Source organism: Aspergillus uvarum (genome assembly GCF_003184745.1).
Source record: "Aspergillus uvarum CBS 121591 unplaced genomic scaffold BO82scaffold_37, whole genome shotgun sequence".
In the NCBI taxonomy this organism is placed as follows: Eukaryota; Fungi; Ascomycota; class Eurotiomycetes; order Eurotiales; family Aspergillaceae; genus Aspergillus; species Aspergillus uvarum.
Window position 1 is genome coordinate 257367 of NW_020291334.1, and position 13177 is coordinate 270543.

The 13177-nt window shown below is 54.1% G+C and overlaps 7 protein-coding genes across 7 annotated transcripts; 2 read left to right on the plus strand and 5 right to left on the minus strand.

The window, feature by feature from the left end:
• Positions 1-17: 17 nt before the first annotated feature.
• On the plus strand, positions 18-429 carry BO82DRAFT_286456 (DPY30/SDC1 family protein; the record flags this gene model as incomplete). Its single annotated transcript, XM_025631548.1, has 2 exons — positions 18-232; positions 309-429. The coding sequence occupies 2 exons, from the start codon at positions 18-20 to the stop codon at positions 427-429; spliced, it is 336 nt and encodes a 111-aa protein (XP_025490617.1).
• A 1808-nt stretch (positions 430-2237) lies between these two features.
• BO82DRAFT_110577 (uncharacterized protein) lies at positions 2238-3129 on the minus strand. Its single transcript, XM_025629808.1, has one exon. It carries the CDS (start codon positions 3080-3082, stop codon positions 2534-2536), a length of 549 nt encoding a protein of 182 aa, XP_025490618.1. The 5' UTR covers positions 3083-3129; the 3' UTR covers positions 2238-2533.
• Positions 3084-3599, minus strand: BO82DRAFT_355586 (RNA recognition motif domain-containing protein). Its single transcript, XM_025635486.1, has one exon. The coding sequence runs from the start codon at positions 3540-3542 to the stop codon at positions 3150-3152; it is 393 nt and encodes a 130-aa protein (XP_025490619.1). The 5' UTR covers positions 3543-3599; the 3' UTR covers positions 3084-3149.
• A 973-nt stretch (positions 3600-4572) lies between these two features.
• On the minus strand, positions 4573-8358 carry BO82DRAFT_313096 (putative PHD finger domain protein). Its single transcript, XM_025632465.1, has 2 exons — positions 5817-8358; positions 4573-5758 (listed from the first exon to the last, which is right to left on the minus strand). Exons 1-2 carry the CDS (start codon positions 8297-8299, stop codon positions 4666-4668), a joined length of 3576 nt encoding a protein of 1191 aa, XP_025490620.1. The 5' UTR covers positions 8300-8358; the 3' UTR covers positions 4573-4665.
• Positions 8359-8899: 541 nt separating this feature from the next.
• Positions 8900-9745, plus strand: BO82DRAFT_286519 (uncharacterized protein; the record flags this gene model as incomplete). Its single annotated transcript, XM_025631550.1, has 4 exons — positions 8900-8925; positions 9058-9293; positions 9478-9552; positions 9654-9745. The coding sequence occupies 4 exons, from the start codon at positions 8900-8902 to the stop codon at positions 9743-9745; spliced, it is 429 nt and encodes a 142-aa protein (XP_025490621.1).
• Positions 9746-10252: 507 nt separating this feature from the next.
• Positions 10253-11863, minus strand: BO82DRAFT_338350 (N(6)-L-threonylcarbamoyladenine synthase family protein). The gene is made up of 2 exons (XM_025633431.1): positions 11734-11863; positions 10253-11664 (listed from the first exon to the last, which is right to left on the minus strand). The coding sequence occupies exons 1-2, from the start codon at positions 11850-11852 to the stop codon at positions 10365-10367; spliced, it is 1419 nt and encodes a 472-aa protein (XP_025490622.1). The 5' UTR covers positions 11853-11863; the 3' UTR covers positions 10253-10364.
• A 446-nt stretch (positions 11864-12309) lies between these two features.
• On the minus strand, positions 12310-13002 carry BO82DRAFT_110673 (uncharacterized protein). Its single transcript, XM_025629809.1, has one exon. It carries the CDS (start codon positions 12845-12847, stop codon positions 12488-12490), a length of 360 nt encoding a protein of 119 aa, XP_025490623.1. The 5' UTR covers positions 12848-13002; the 3' UTR covers positions 12310-12487.
• Positions 13003-13177: the final 175 nt, after the last annotated feature.

The window sequence follows — 13177 nt, forward strand, 5'->3', positions numbered from 1 at the left end:
TAACAACAGCAGCAACAATGGCCGCCGACTCAACCTCCGCCAACACCCCGACCGCAGACTCCGCCGCCGCGACACCCACCAACACCACCACCGCCGCAGCAACAGCAGCAGCAACAACAAGCACCGCCAACGGCTCCCAAATCCGACCGGGCGGAGCTCCCGCCCGCGTCTACATGAACGAGAAGATCGTGCCGTATCTGCTAGAAGGGATGAAGAGTGTCGCGAAGGACCAGTACGTCCCACGTCCCCCTTGGCTAACACACAAACAGAAGAAAAAAGAGGCTAACGACGCTCACCAAAACAAACAGACCACCCAATCCCCTCCGCGTGCTGGGCGAATTCCTGATTCAGAAAAGTAACGAAATTGAGCAAGGGGCAGCAGCAGCAACAGCAACAACAACAACAACAACCACCAAAACGCCGGAGTAAGAAGAGCTCAACTCCCAGGAATACGGAGACAATAACTAGGTGATATGAATAATGCGCACATGTGATTGTTTTGGATTATACAGACGGGGACCTAAAAGTGTTTGGCGTGGAATGCGAATTATGATGATACGAGTATGCCCTAGACGCGAAAATGGGAGCGAATGCCCATTGAGACAAATCTAGAAGAGTTGGTTGTTTTATTCTGTACTGGTCAACTCTGGGGAGATGTCCCTTGGCGGGTAGTTTGAGGCTTGACCTCTGTGTGAAGGTACAGCGCTTGTTGCTCAAGAGAGTGAGGAAACACGAGCATTGGGGAGGGTCGGCTTCAACGTGCTAGGGCAGGTGCAGTGTCAAGATTGGGAGGTGTTGACCTGCAATTCGAGCTGCGCCAGTGTCGCCAGGGTCGCCAGGGTGCCCTGCTCTGCTGCGAAGCCTGGTTCAAGGAGAGGGTACTGCAACAGCAACAAAAGCTCATGGGGATCGAGCTACATATGGCCGCGGACGATTCCCGGGCTTGTTGAAGTTCCCTGCTGCGGATGTACGGTACATATATTTTCGGAGATCTAGCGTCCAAGATCGATAGTCGTCTTGAGCAATCCAGGAATGGGCCACGACTACGGACTACTAACTTACTACGTGTGTCACCATGGGCACAGGTCGCACAAGGGATCGGTAACTTGGACGACCAGGTCTCCTATGTACCTCCCGTAGAACCAGCATCACTGCAGTGCACGTAGAATGTAAAGAGCTTGCTCCATCACCGAGACACCCGTTATTTCCACTAAAATCAAACTACCTATGACTAGATGTACAGTACAGTACCGAAAGCCGTATCATATGACCTGCAGTTAGCGAACTGGGATTGGACCCGCAACAATCATGATGCTCTCTGAGTCACCACCGTGATGCAAGGAGTTCGGCCTGTCGGTCGGTCGTCGGTCGGTCGGCCGGTCGGTCAACTCACAACCAGGTAAGGTAGGCCGGGGCCCAGGTCAGATTTCCCCTTTAGATCAGTTCTGGTGCTATAACAATCAACAATAACGATACTCCGGATCAAATCAAGGAACCTACCGTTCCAAATCTTCCCAGGCGGTGCGTCGCAAGAGGTAGCCTTCTGAATTTGGGTTGTATTTACGGGAATCTCCTCTCAGGCCAGTCATTAAAGGTATCTGCACAGAAGATGCTCTGCGGTGTTTGCTTTCTTCCATGGCCATACTACAACGCACAGCAGTACACCCACGCAGACATAGCGGTCGCAGCAAAACCGCCATCGCAAGACTGTTTCCGCATTCCTTGCGCTGCGGATTTTGCTCGGTCGCGATCCAGAGGAAGCCTTCCCAGGGCGCGACGAACAGCCTGGAGCAGATCATTTAATGGTAGAAGCTTTTTCTTTTCTTTTCTGGCCGCATACAATCGAAGAAGTCGTTACGTGTAAAGAGAGTTGTATAAGACGCAATAGACGCAAAATAGGCGAACAGCTGACTGAAGACTGAAGACTGACTGAAGACTGACTAGTAGCGAGATAACGACCAAGTTTCCGGAAGGGCTGAGGAGTGAAATGTAGCAGTGCTGATCCATCTGACAATCCGAGGAATTACAACGTTAATGTGTGTAAAGATCTTGTTCTGTTCTCTTTTTCTCCCTTGCCGCCATGCTTTTTTTCACCGGTAGTTGCGCGAGCGAATTAACAAAAGAAAACATCAGTAGGTGTGACCGAGGAGCGACGAAACAACAGGAAATTCTTTTCTTGCTGTCCACGAGAATGATTTTCTGGTCTTTCTCTCAACTTTTCTCTTCACACGTGTAGACCGACGGTCGAATAGGTCGACAATTCGATGGCGCTCCGAATTCGCCCGAGGCTGACATGTGAACGTGACGATGAGTGATTCCCTTGGCTTAGATTGCTTTCCTGGCATAAGACACAACACAGAGACGTCCCTATCGTGGCCCTTCGAGCCCATTTCCATTCATCCAGGGGGGTATTAAAAGAAGAAGGGGGGGAACCATTCCAAAGAACAGGGGGAAGTGACGGGGGTGGTGAACTGAAACAAGGGGTGTGGTAAGGTGTGAAGAGGAAAGAGTGAAGGGAAACGAGGAAGAAGACCTAGATAGGCCTGGGAGGGAGAACGTGGCATGACCTCGATTCAACCACCCATGTCTGATCAGTCCACCTACCTGGTGCTGTAACGGTCATCGCCGCCACGGGGTTCGTAGGAGCGACCACCGCTGCCGCTGCCACCGCCACCGCTACCACCACCACCGGCATAGGGCTCACGGGCAGGGGGAGCAGATCCATAGCTGGGAGGGTTGGCATCGCGATCGTAGTAACCACGGCGATCCTCACCACCACCACCACCGCCGCCGCCACCACCACCACCGCCACGACGCTCCTCACCACCGCGACGCTCATCGCGGCTGTAACGGTCCTCGCGACCACCGCCAGAAGCATAACGGTCGATGCCACCACCGCCACCGCCACCACCACCACCGCGGTAACCATAGTCATCACGGTAGTCACGGCGACCGTAGTCGCGGTAATCACGACCACCGCCGTAGTCGCGGCGGTCACTGTAGGAATCATAGCGGCCATAGCGGTAATCGTCGCCGCCACGACGCCAGCTGCCACCGTAGCCACCACCACGGCGGTCATCATAGCGGTCACCACGACCACGGGGACCTCCACGGAAGTCTTCTATAGTCGGTATTAGAAGTCGATTTGTTCACACGTTAAGCAAGGAAATTCGAAACATACCACGCTTGGGGGGACCGAAGTATTTGCCAGGAGTAGGGGTTCTGGGACGGCTACGACGAGCTTTCTCGATGCTCAGGGTACGTCCCTCAATGACCTCACCCTGGAGACCCTCCTTGGCGGCATCAGCCTGCTCGGCGGTGACCATCTTGACGAAGCCGAAGCCACGAGACTCCTTGGTGTGAGGGTCGACCATGATCGAGCAGTTCTCGACGTCACCATACTTCTCGAAGAGACGCGAAATATCCGACTCGGTCAGACGGGGGTGGATGCCGGTGACGAAGAGGTTAGAACCAGTGTTGAGGGCGCCCTCTTCATCGTCATCCAAAGGAGGCTTGCGGGTATCAACAGGGGGGCTAAACATGCGAGGGTCTCAAGGTCAGCTGGTTGCCCATGGGGGGATATCGCCACCCGTGAGTGACGATGATGCTGCTTCCTCGAAGCTCTTGTCTGGGGTGGGTAACGTACCGGTCATCGACGCGTCCATTGGGAGAACGGCTGCGGGTGCGGTCGCCACGCGGCTCATCGCGAGGAGATGCGCTGCGGTCGCGGGTGAAGCGAGGTTCGTCTATACAGTTGCGAAGAGAAAAACCAGCATCGCGGGTTAGCCGTGTTATTGCGTAGTTACCCGGACATTAGCAGCCCGCTGTGAAGGCGATAGCTTTGACATACCGTCGTAGCGACCGTTCTCGTGATCGTACTCTGTAGCCATGGTGATGGTTTTCGTGAAGAAACAGAAAGAAGAATCGACAGAGGTTGAATGGGTCGAGGAGAGCGCGCGCGACGCTGAGAATTAAGAATTAGGAATGGGAAGCTGAAAAATTCAACGACCGATCACGATTGCGTTCACACACGGGCAGAGAAGAAACTCAAAAAGATGAGTTTGATTCTGGGATCCGTGAAAAGAACTGGGGGTAAAGAAAGGGAAAAGGGAAGAAAGGGAGAAGGAAGGAGGATGGAAAGGAATTCCCGAAGTGATGATGATGAAAGAAGGGGGAGGAAACCGGGAAAGAGAGAAGAGAGAGAGAGAGAGAGAGCGAGAGCGAGAGAAAGCTGAGAGAGACAGGTTCGTCTCCATCCAGTCTGGCCCGCCAGCGGCTCTGCGCCAAGCCAATCTTTCAATTCATCTCCTCTCCTCGATGTGCTTTACACCTACAAATTTCAACGCATGCAAGCAAGCAAACAAAATTAATTTACAACTTTCGATCCACAGATAGGTCACCAAAGATTCATTCACTTAAAACACCCATACACTCAACGCCCATTCATTACGCGATGCTGGCGATCTACGGCCCAAAAATGCCATTTCCCCATGGCCATGAAGGCATGCCTTAACGCCCATCCCTTCCAGTTGGCTAAACAACTGTCGACAAAAAAAAAAAAAAAAAAAAAAACACGGAACCAAATAGAGGCGAACAAAAGGCGATGTAGGGAGGAAGAAACAAACAGTTCACATCAGACAATTATCCCCATTACCTTGCTCTTTCTTACTTGAACCCACGCCAGCGTCGTCGCGTCCGATGAGTCTTTACGTGTTGCTGGGGAGGAGCTCCCTTTCCACCCGAAGTCGCCAGCGATGAGCTGACCACTTGTCCTTCCAGCTCATCCTCCTCTACCAGATCTTTCAATTCATCCTCATCTAGTTCGCTTAGCTCCTCACTCATTCCCCGCATAACGTCCCGTCCCGTCCAGCGCTCCTCATGGATGGTGGTCCCTACAGGGTCAAAGGGTTGCATATACCATTGGATGCCTCCCTGCGACAAGGGATGTTGCTGGTCGCCTGTAAAGCTGTGAGGCGGGGTGTGTGACTGTTTCTGAGCGTCGGACGGTGGATTTTCTCGTTTCGAGCTGTCTAGGTCGGTCTTCTCGATCGATCCATTCACAGTTGGCTCAGCTCCTTCCATGGTGGTAGGTTGTGAGGTTGTTGGTGCATCCTCAACGGTCTGGATCTCTGTCTCTTGCATCGCAGTGGTAGGTGTGGATCCTGAGTCGGGCACTGGCTGGGCAGATGGCTCAGTGGACTCTTCAGCAGGCGGCGGCACTTCTGCATTAGGCTCGACAGCTGCATCGGCCTTTTCAGGTACCGCGGCGATGTCGGTCCCTTCATCAATCTCCATCTTAGCAGTAATATCTTCAACCCTTGGCTCCGCGATTTCACCCAGATCTTGAGGTTGATCTGTTTTGTCAGTTGCGCTCTGCTCTGTAGAGTCAACCTCGGACCCTCTCCGGGACATAACGCTATTTTCTAGCATGAGATCAAGCTCCTTCAATTCTTGCTCGAAAGGCTTGCGGTTCAGTTCGCTCTCTTTCCTGATAGCATCTTCCAGTGCTGGTTGAATAGCTTTTATGATGCGCTTAGCCAATTTTCTCTTCTCCCGCTGTTCGAGACTGAGTTCGGGGGCACGGCCGCTGATCTGCATCTGTAGCTCTGCAGTGTTCCCAGCTGGTTGAACACCAATCTCCGTGGTGAATTCCCGGGCAAGGTCGGCAGAGAAAGATGCCACCGACGAGTAGTGGCGTTCTTGGAGCTTTGCACGGATAGACGACAGTCCTTTCTTGAAGATACCTTTGCCATCAAGCCTGCGAAGGAAAATCAGCAAAGGCAGAATTAGATAACGGAGCCAGCGGAGCTGCTTACCCTTGAGCTTTTTCGAAGATAGGCCAGAGCAAAGGGAAAATGGGGAAGTAGACCGTGTCTACAATATTGCGTAGAGTTTCCACGTCTTTCAGCTTTTCCTGTTCTCGCCTTCTGACTTCGTCGCACAGCGTCCTCAGTCTATCCAGATCGTAGCTAAGCCTCTGGCCAAAATCGATGCGCCGCTGCAGTCGCTTGCTGCCGGTCAACCCCATCGCAACATAATCTCTCCTGGTCATCTCCATCGATGAGAAGGTCTCCAACTGCAACTGCAGCCGTTTCAGAAGCGCAGCACCCCGTCTCGCTTCGCGTTTGAGGGTCCAATACTTGCATGCATCTTCAGCAAACTGCTTTCTCTGCCGTACCCCAAACCGTTGGAGCGAAGCGCCGACCGAGTTCAGGACGACCTGAGGAATCACCGGAGCTCCGGACGGTAACTTCCAGATCGTTTTAGGTGCAGTCATTCGCTTGCGCTTGTTGCCACCGACAGTAAGAGTAATACGTGGTGTATGTGTCCGGTGCGCATCGTCCTCTCCGTGCTCTCCAATATGGGAGTGGGCTGGTTCCAACGAGAGCGCTGCTGCCTGGCTGTCTCCCCAGCGGCGGCCCTGCATGGTATTTCGGTAGTACTCGATCGCATCCGCCGTGGCGGCATCAGTACCATGCTCCCTTCGCCATTCAGGCGGAACATGCTTATCACAGAAGGCCTTGAGGAGATGGGAGTCCATCACGGCCGGGGTTCCATGGCCTGACTTCATTTTCAGATAGAGCTGGGCTCGTCGGGCGCACGTTACGTGGAACGCCACAAAGCAGTTCTTGTTGCTACATTGGATAGATGCACCCATCCTCTGACGACAAATATAGCAATTGAGTTTCCAGCGGCTTCGCGGCACTTTTTCGACGTCAGTAATCGGCTCCATCAAAGATGGGTTGCCGATCGAGACTTCCGGAATCCAGATAGCACACAGAAGGTGGGACCATTTCGAGGAAGTAGTCTGTTTAAAGGCGCCCTCGGTGTTCGGGCAGAAAATGCAGTTAACGGAACCCCGGCCTATGAGTTGACACTTGCGGCAAAGCCATTGTCCTTCGGGAATAAAAGGAACACCATAGCATTCTTGGTGCACTGCTAGGTCGCATCCATCGCAGAACACAATCGCATTCGAGTTCTCGCAGTCGCCGTCATCACAAATGGCACATTTGCTGTCCTGCTCTTCGCCGGGGGCAGTTTCCCCATTGACCGCGGCGGCGGAGCTCGAACGAGGGCGCTGCGTTTGCGGGGGTTTCGGATTTGGTTTTGGGATACGCTTCTCCAACGCATACCACTCCCGTTCGATCTTGGTCATCGTGATTTCAAAGACCGCCGGTTTTATTGGCTCCAGCTGATCTTCCCTCCGTTTCGCGTTGTAGTCTTCCAGCCACTTCTCATCCTGTTCGTCCATGTCATACTCCACCCGACCGACAGCGGCATTGACCTCCCCCTCTGAGGCAACAAGGTTGGTCAGATCTAGGTCATCTTCCTGTGCGCACTCTGACATACGAACCAACCGCCGGTCATGCCGCAAGAAGAGGTCGCTCTCCTGGTAGCCTACGCTAGCCATGGTACGGTCGACATAGTTTTGCTGACCGACACCAGGTTGGTCATAGAAGGTAAACGGATCCCGCAGTCGGAATGTGGGTTTCGGAAGGGTCAGCCTTTCGCGTGGATTAGGACCGGGAGGAGGAACAGCTTTCGGTTGCGGCGAGATACCCAGAGCATGGAGGATAGCTTCGGGACGACGAGGAGGACGGCCAGGGCGGCGCTTAATTGGCGTCGCCGAATTGCCATTGGCGTGCGCTCGAATGAGCTCCGCGATCGGATCCTTGTCGCTGCTGTTATCCAGACCGTTAGGCGATAGGATTTGAGCTATCGAAGCCGACGGTGGAGGCCCATCCACCTCTTCTGCACTGAAAATCGTGAATTTGGTGTCGATGTCCAGGTCCGGATGGAACTCCTCCCAGCCCCGTTCCTCGCGTGGTTTGTACCCATCTCCTTGTTGTAGCGCAAGGGCAGCCGCGGTCGAGGAGCCGAAGCGGCCACGGTTCTGGCTCTTTTCTCGTGTCAGACGCGCAGAAGGCGGCGTGGATGGTACAGGAGGTGGCGGAGGAGGAGGAATAGGAGGCGGAGGAGGAGGAGGCGGTAACTGTACGGGCTGAGGAGGCTCGGGTTCTGGAGCTGGAGCTGGAGCAGGGCGACTGCGGGAGCTCGAGGAATTGCGTCGAGCTGCTGGCCCAGTCTTTGGTTGTCTCGAAGCCGGCTCCTTCACTTCTAGTTCAATATACCGCCCTCCTCCACCGGGACCACCTGGAATATACTTCCGTTTCTTGAGGGGTGGACCTTCCGAAGTGCTCGGATCCGAGCTCCGTGATGCCTTTAGGGTGACCTTCGTTTGGTTTCTCGACGATCTACCCGGCGAGGAACGATATTTTGACGACGAGAGCGGCGCCATCTTCTTTATTCGGTAGGAATTTGTGAGATCGGATGAAGCGGCGTGTGGTTATTTGTTGATGGACCCTCGCCCGAGCTCGCCGCTCAGCCTCACCGTGTGTGGGCGTTTGAGGGAGGGGGGGGGGGGGGGGGGGGGGGGGGAGGGCAGAAGGGAATTGTCGTAGGGAATCACAACCAACTAGACTGCGCCGTAAGACGAATTATCACCACATCAGATAAGCCAGATAAGTATAGCATGACTCATCGAAGAAAGGAGTTCCGACTTGCAAGCACGTTGGGATGGAAGGGCGACAAGCGAGTGGAAGACGCGCGACGACGAAGACCGCGAAAGAGACAAGCCGGCGAACAGCAACGGACGGGCTGGAGAGTGAATGAATGTCACTCACTCCGGGCTTATCAAGCCAAAGGCGGAGAGAGACAGACCCGCCTCCCTTTCCCGCGCAGGGGAATCTCCGCCGCCCGTCCACGGTCCCCTTCCAGCTCCCCGTCCGTCCTTCCATCTTCCTCTCTACTAAACCACCACAATTCTACACGGTTTACCCCGTGCTGGAAGACAAAAAACTCCTCACGGATCGTGATCGGTGATCGATTGGACACAAGAATGAGTGGACCCGGCGAAGAGCGGGGGTACGTTCTATTCTCTCCATGCATGTCCCAATTTCCCCGTCCCCCCAAAAGCAGCTTCCCCAATAGCCATTCTCCTTCCCTCTCGTGCCAGCAGCATTCTTGGTGGCTGACCCATCCGGCTCATTGTAGCAGTACCTGGCGCGGAGGCCGCCCGTACGAGCAGAACCGCCACGCCGCGCAGAGACATTCCTCCTCCCGAACAATGAGCGCCCATGGCAGCTCTCGAGGAGGGCCGAACACATGGAACGATTCCTCGCGCGAACAGCCTCCTCCTCCTTCCTCGGGACCTCGGCAGGAACAGCACGTCCCCGTGCGCAACTTCAATGCTACAGAGTCGAAGGCGGCTCTCAGAAGAGGTATGCCGGATCGTACTCGGATGTTCTCCCACGTACAGTAGCTCGTCGAAAGTGCTCCAGCTGACAACCTACTCTTTTTTGTTTTCTTGACTCCGCAGGACCCGGAGGTACGAACCCCGTCACTAGAAACAATGCACACGGAACCCATGTCCGGAGTTGAACAAAACGAGAAACTAACCCGTGCACATCGTCCCAGAACCGAGACCCTTCTTCTATAAACCGCAAGGCAAGGACACGAACAACCGGGCTAGCGGACCCTGGGGTGCTAAACGTACGTTATCCCTACCACTCTCACCCGCGCAGAATACTACTACACACTTTCCCCAAAATATTTCTGAAGAATCTGTCTAATACATGAACCCAAACCAACAGCGAATCAAATGGCCAACGGCAAGGATTTCTTCCTCGAGCTTCGGAAACAAGTGACGGCTCTCCGACAGGGCAATCCTGTTGCAGGTGGATGATTCTTTATTCTCTCAATTCGCTTCACCTAGGAGAAATCCTGTTACTCACCGGGCAGGCCACAGGGTATGCCCGCTGTAAAAAAGCTACTGAATGCTTAGATTACACCAGGGGACGGTGGTTTCACATTATAAGCTGGGAGAAGAAACTCGAATCCTGCTCTTCATGTCTATATGTGAGGAGAAGCGCCTCACTCCTCTCTGGTCACTGCGCGAGATGACTTGGCGCGTCGTTGAGACTCTACCGGTTGGAAAAAAAAGAAGGCTTGCAAGCCGGGATTGAACAGCGGCCTGGCAAACGATCATTTCGATGATGCCGCATGCAAGGCCTGTAGGAAGCGGGGAAAAGCATTAGTTCTGTTATGAAACCAGGCAATGCATTCAGCTGAATCACTCTCAACCCTATTTATCCAGATTGTGATGCAATGTCCTCTATTTCCATGGTCGTTATCAACGCTCTGGAACCGTTATGATACATGATCAGCCGTAGTGACGGAAAACCCTAGTTTTCAATATACCTACATAAGCTCCGAGCAGGGAGCTGAAAGACTTGTAATATACAATGGCTATGACTAGTGTACAATAGTGCAAGCGCGATACTCACGAATACACCCCTATTATTTTACTCCTTCAATTCCTCCTTGATCCAACCGCCGGGTCCCCAGAAACCTCCATCCTGCGCATTAGAATCGTCAGCAAGAGACCACTTTCTGAGCGCATGAACCGAAAGATCCGTGCGCCATCCGGCCTCGTACATCTCCATACCCGCCCACGCGATCATCGCCGCATTGTCCGTGCACAGATACGGCGGCGGGGCGTAGAGCTCGATGTTTTCGAACCCGCGCACGTCCAGGAACGCCCGGAGCACGGTCTTCAGGAACTGGTTCGCCGCCACGCCGCCGCTGATGACCAGCGACTGGATGGGCGTCTCGTGGGGCTTGTCTTCGAGCGCGATGATCAGGCGAGAGGCGATGTGCTCGAAGCTGGTGCGCATGGCCGCGCGGGCCAGGGCCTCCCGCTCGCCGTCCGCCCACCCCTCGCCGGCCTCCTCCTTCCGCCTGATCAGTCGCTCGACGGTCGGTTCGATGGAGGTGAAGCTGAACGCCAGATCACGGGTGTTGGCGAAGGGCGTCGTGAAGGACCAGCCCCACTCGTTCGGTTCGGGGGCCCGGACCTCGTCGCGCCGGGTCGCCGGCGCGCGGTAGTCGGCGTGGTCGGCGCGGCCGTTGGGGAACGCATATTGCTCCAGCGCTTTGGCGTACACGGAGTGCTTGGACGTCTCGATGACCGAGTCGGGCAGGATCAGCCGCGCAGCTTTGTCGAGCGCGGACCCGACCGCGATGTCCAGCGTCGAGGCCAGGATCTCGTGATTCGTGAGCGAGGTGGATTTCACCAGCATCGTGTGGCCTCCCGAGGCGAGGATGGAGATGAACGGGAACGCAGGCTTGGCCTGTTCAGGAACTCCACCGTCATGATGAGAGCTGGCGCGCTCTGGGCCGTTTTCCGGGGTTTGATTCAGGAAGTGTTGAAGGTGCGGTGTCACCAGATGAGCCTGCATGTGATGCACACCGATGAAGGGAACCTGCCATGCCACGGAAAGTGCCTTCCCCGTATCCAACCCAACCAAGACATTGGTCCTCATGCCTGGGCCCCGCGTGGCGCACACGATGTCCGGTTTGCGTCGCGGTTCGTTGCCATTTGACAGTGTAACGAGCTTGTGAAGGGGGGTATCGGAGGAGGGGGCAGGTGGTAAACTGGTGAGCGCCTTGTTGACGAGCTTCGCGAGGTTTTCTTGATGGGACTCGAGCGCGACAACGGGATGAATGCCCTTGTACGCCGTGGAGTCGCATGTTACTTTCTCATGGAAGTGGATCTTCGCATAGCCTTCCTTCTTTTCGACGATTGCAACCGAGGTGTCATCGCTGCATAAAGAGCTTTTGTCAGATTACTGTACTTCATGCAATGCAGTATACAAGGGACCTTGAACGAACCAGGACGTCTCGATGGCGAGAGTGAGCAACCCACGAGCACGGGGCAGAGGACAGCTCCTCGCAGCGGCTCCTACGCTTCGCCGTAACGCGAAAGGAGATATTCTGGAAAGTATTGACATGGGGTAAGCTGTGGGCAGCGCATAGGACAAGACAAGATTCTATCGCCCGTCAGCGGCGAAAGAAGCGGCCCGGAGGTTTCCTCGCACGGGCCACATGAGCCCTGAAATGCTGCCCTAACGGGACCGAAGAGGAAATATGTCTGGCGGTCAGTAGCAATAGGAACCATTCTACTAATTGTGGTCAAAACAAATCTAAGTTCATATTTGATAGGCAAGGATGGTAGTGAGCTTAAACGAATGTCATTGGAATACTCCAGGATATGCCCGTATGCTAAGTAATTGGACGCCAAATCATATCATCACGTCATAATCATAACAGAAGTCATATACACGCCGAGAGACTGCACTTCAACTCTCTCTTTCAGGAAGCATCAAACTCATATACCCTACCGGCCCTGAGATCTGACGCCCACAAGATGACCTCAGATCAATACCAAGACCCACCCTCGTCCTTGATATACAAAATCGGCATGTCAAGGCGGTGTCGGGGTTGGGTATGGGCAAGTTGTGCGCAAGGTCGAAGTTAAAGCTTTGATCTTGCCCTGACCCTTCTTGGTGAGCATTTCTTGTCGGGGTGCTCACCACTGTACCATTCGTCTAGAAGCTCGGGAAGCCCAGTTTGAATCGTGTCCAGTTCAATCCCGTACGACCCAGCGTCGTTCCTCCCTGGACAATTTGGTGTAGGTGCCATAATACTCCTCTGGATTCTCAATGGGTGTCACACAATGAACAGTCGGAGTGCCCTTGAACTGAATCCGTTTGTCTGAAGCACTTGGGGCACCTGGCGCGGAGTGTTTTTTGAGAATGCTTTTGGAGGTGCAGGAGTTGTTGTAGCCGAAGGACGGCACCTGTAAGGTCGAGAATCGCTTTGCACTGGGACTCGCCGGGGAGATTGGCGTTCGGGGAACAGCACCAGGCGACTTGAGGGGAAACGACGAACGAGAGGCATTTTGCGCCGCAGAGATGCTCAACGAAAGCTTAGGCCGGGCGTACATCTTGAATAACAGTTGACAGAGGGATAGAAGGTGGTGACGTTCGTGCGATAGATGTAAAGGACGCCCTGAAAATTCAATACGATAAGTGCAGTGAACCGATTGGCAGCAGAACTTTGATCAACAAAGTGTCCACTAAAGCAGGCGTGTGAATGATACTATTATTTTTTATTGACGTCAATGGAGAAGAAACGAAGAAAACAAATAGCTTGCTTGGGCCAGCCAAACGAACTAGACAAAGACAAAAATAGAACAGGAAGAAGAACTGCACAACCTCAAACAGACGGCGTGTCAGGAAAGAGAAAGGGTTCGAATGCAGGCGACTGCTGAGCG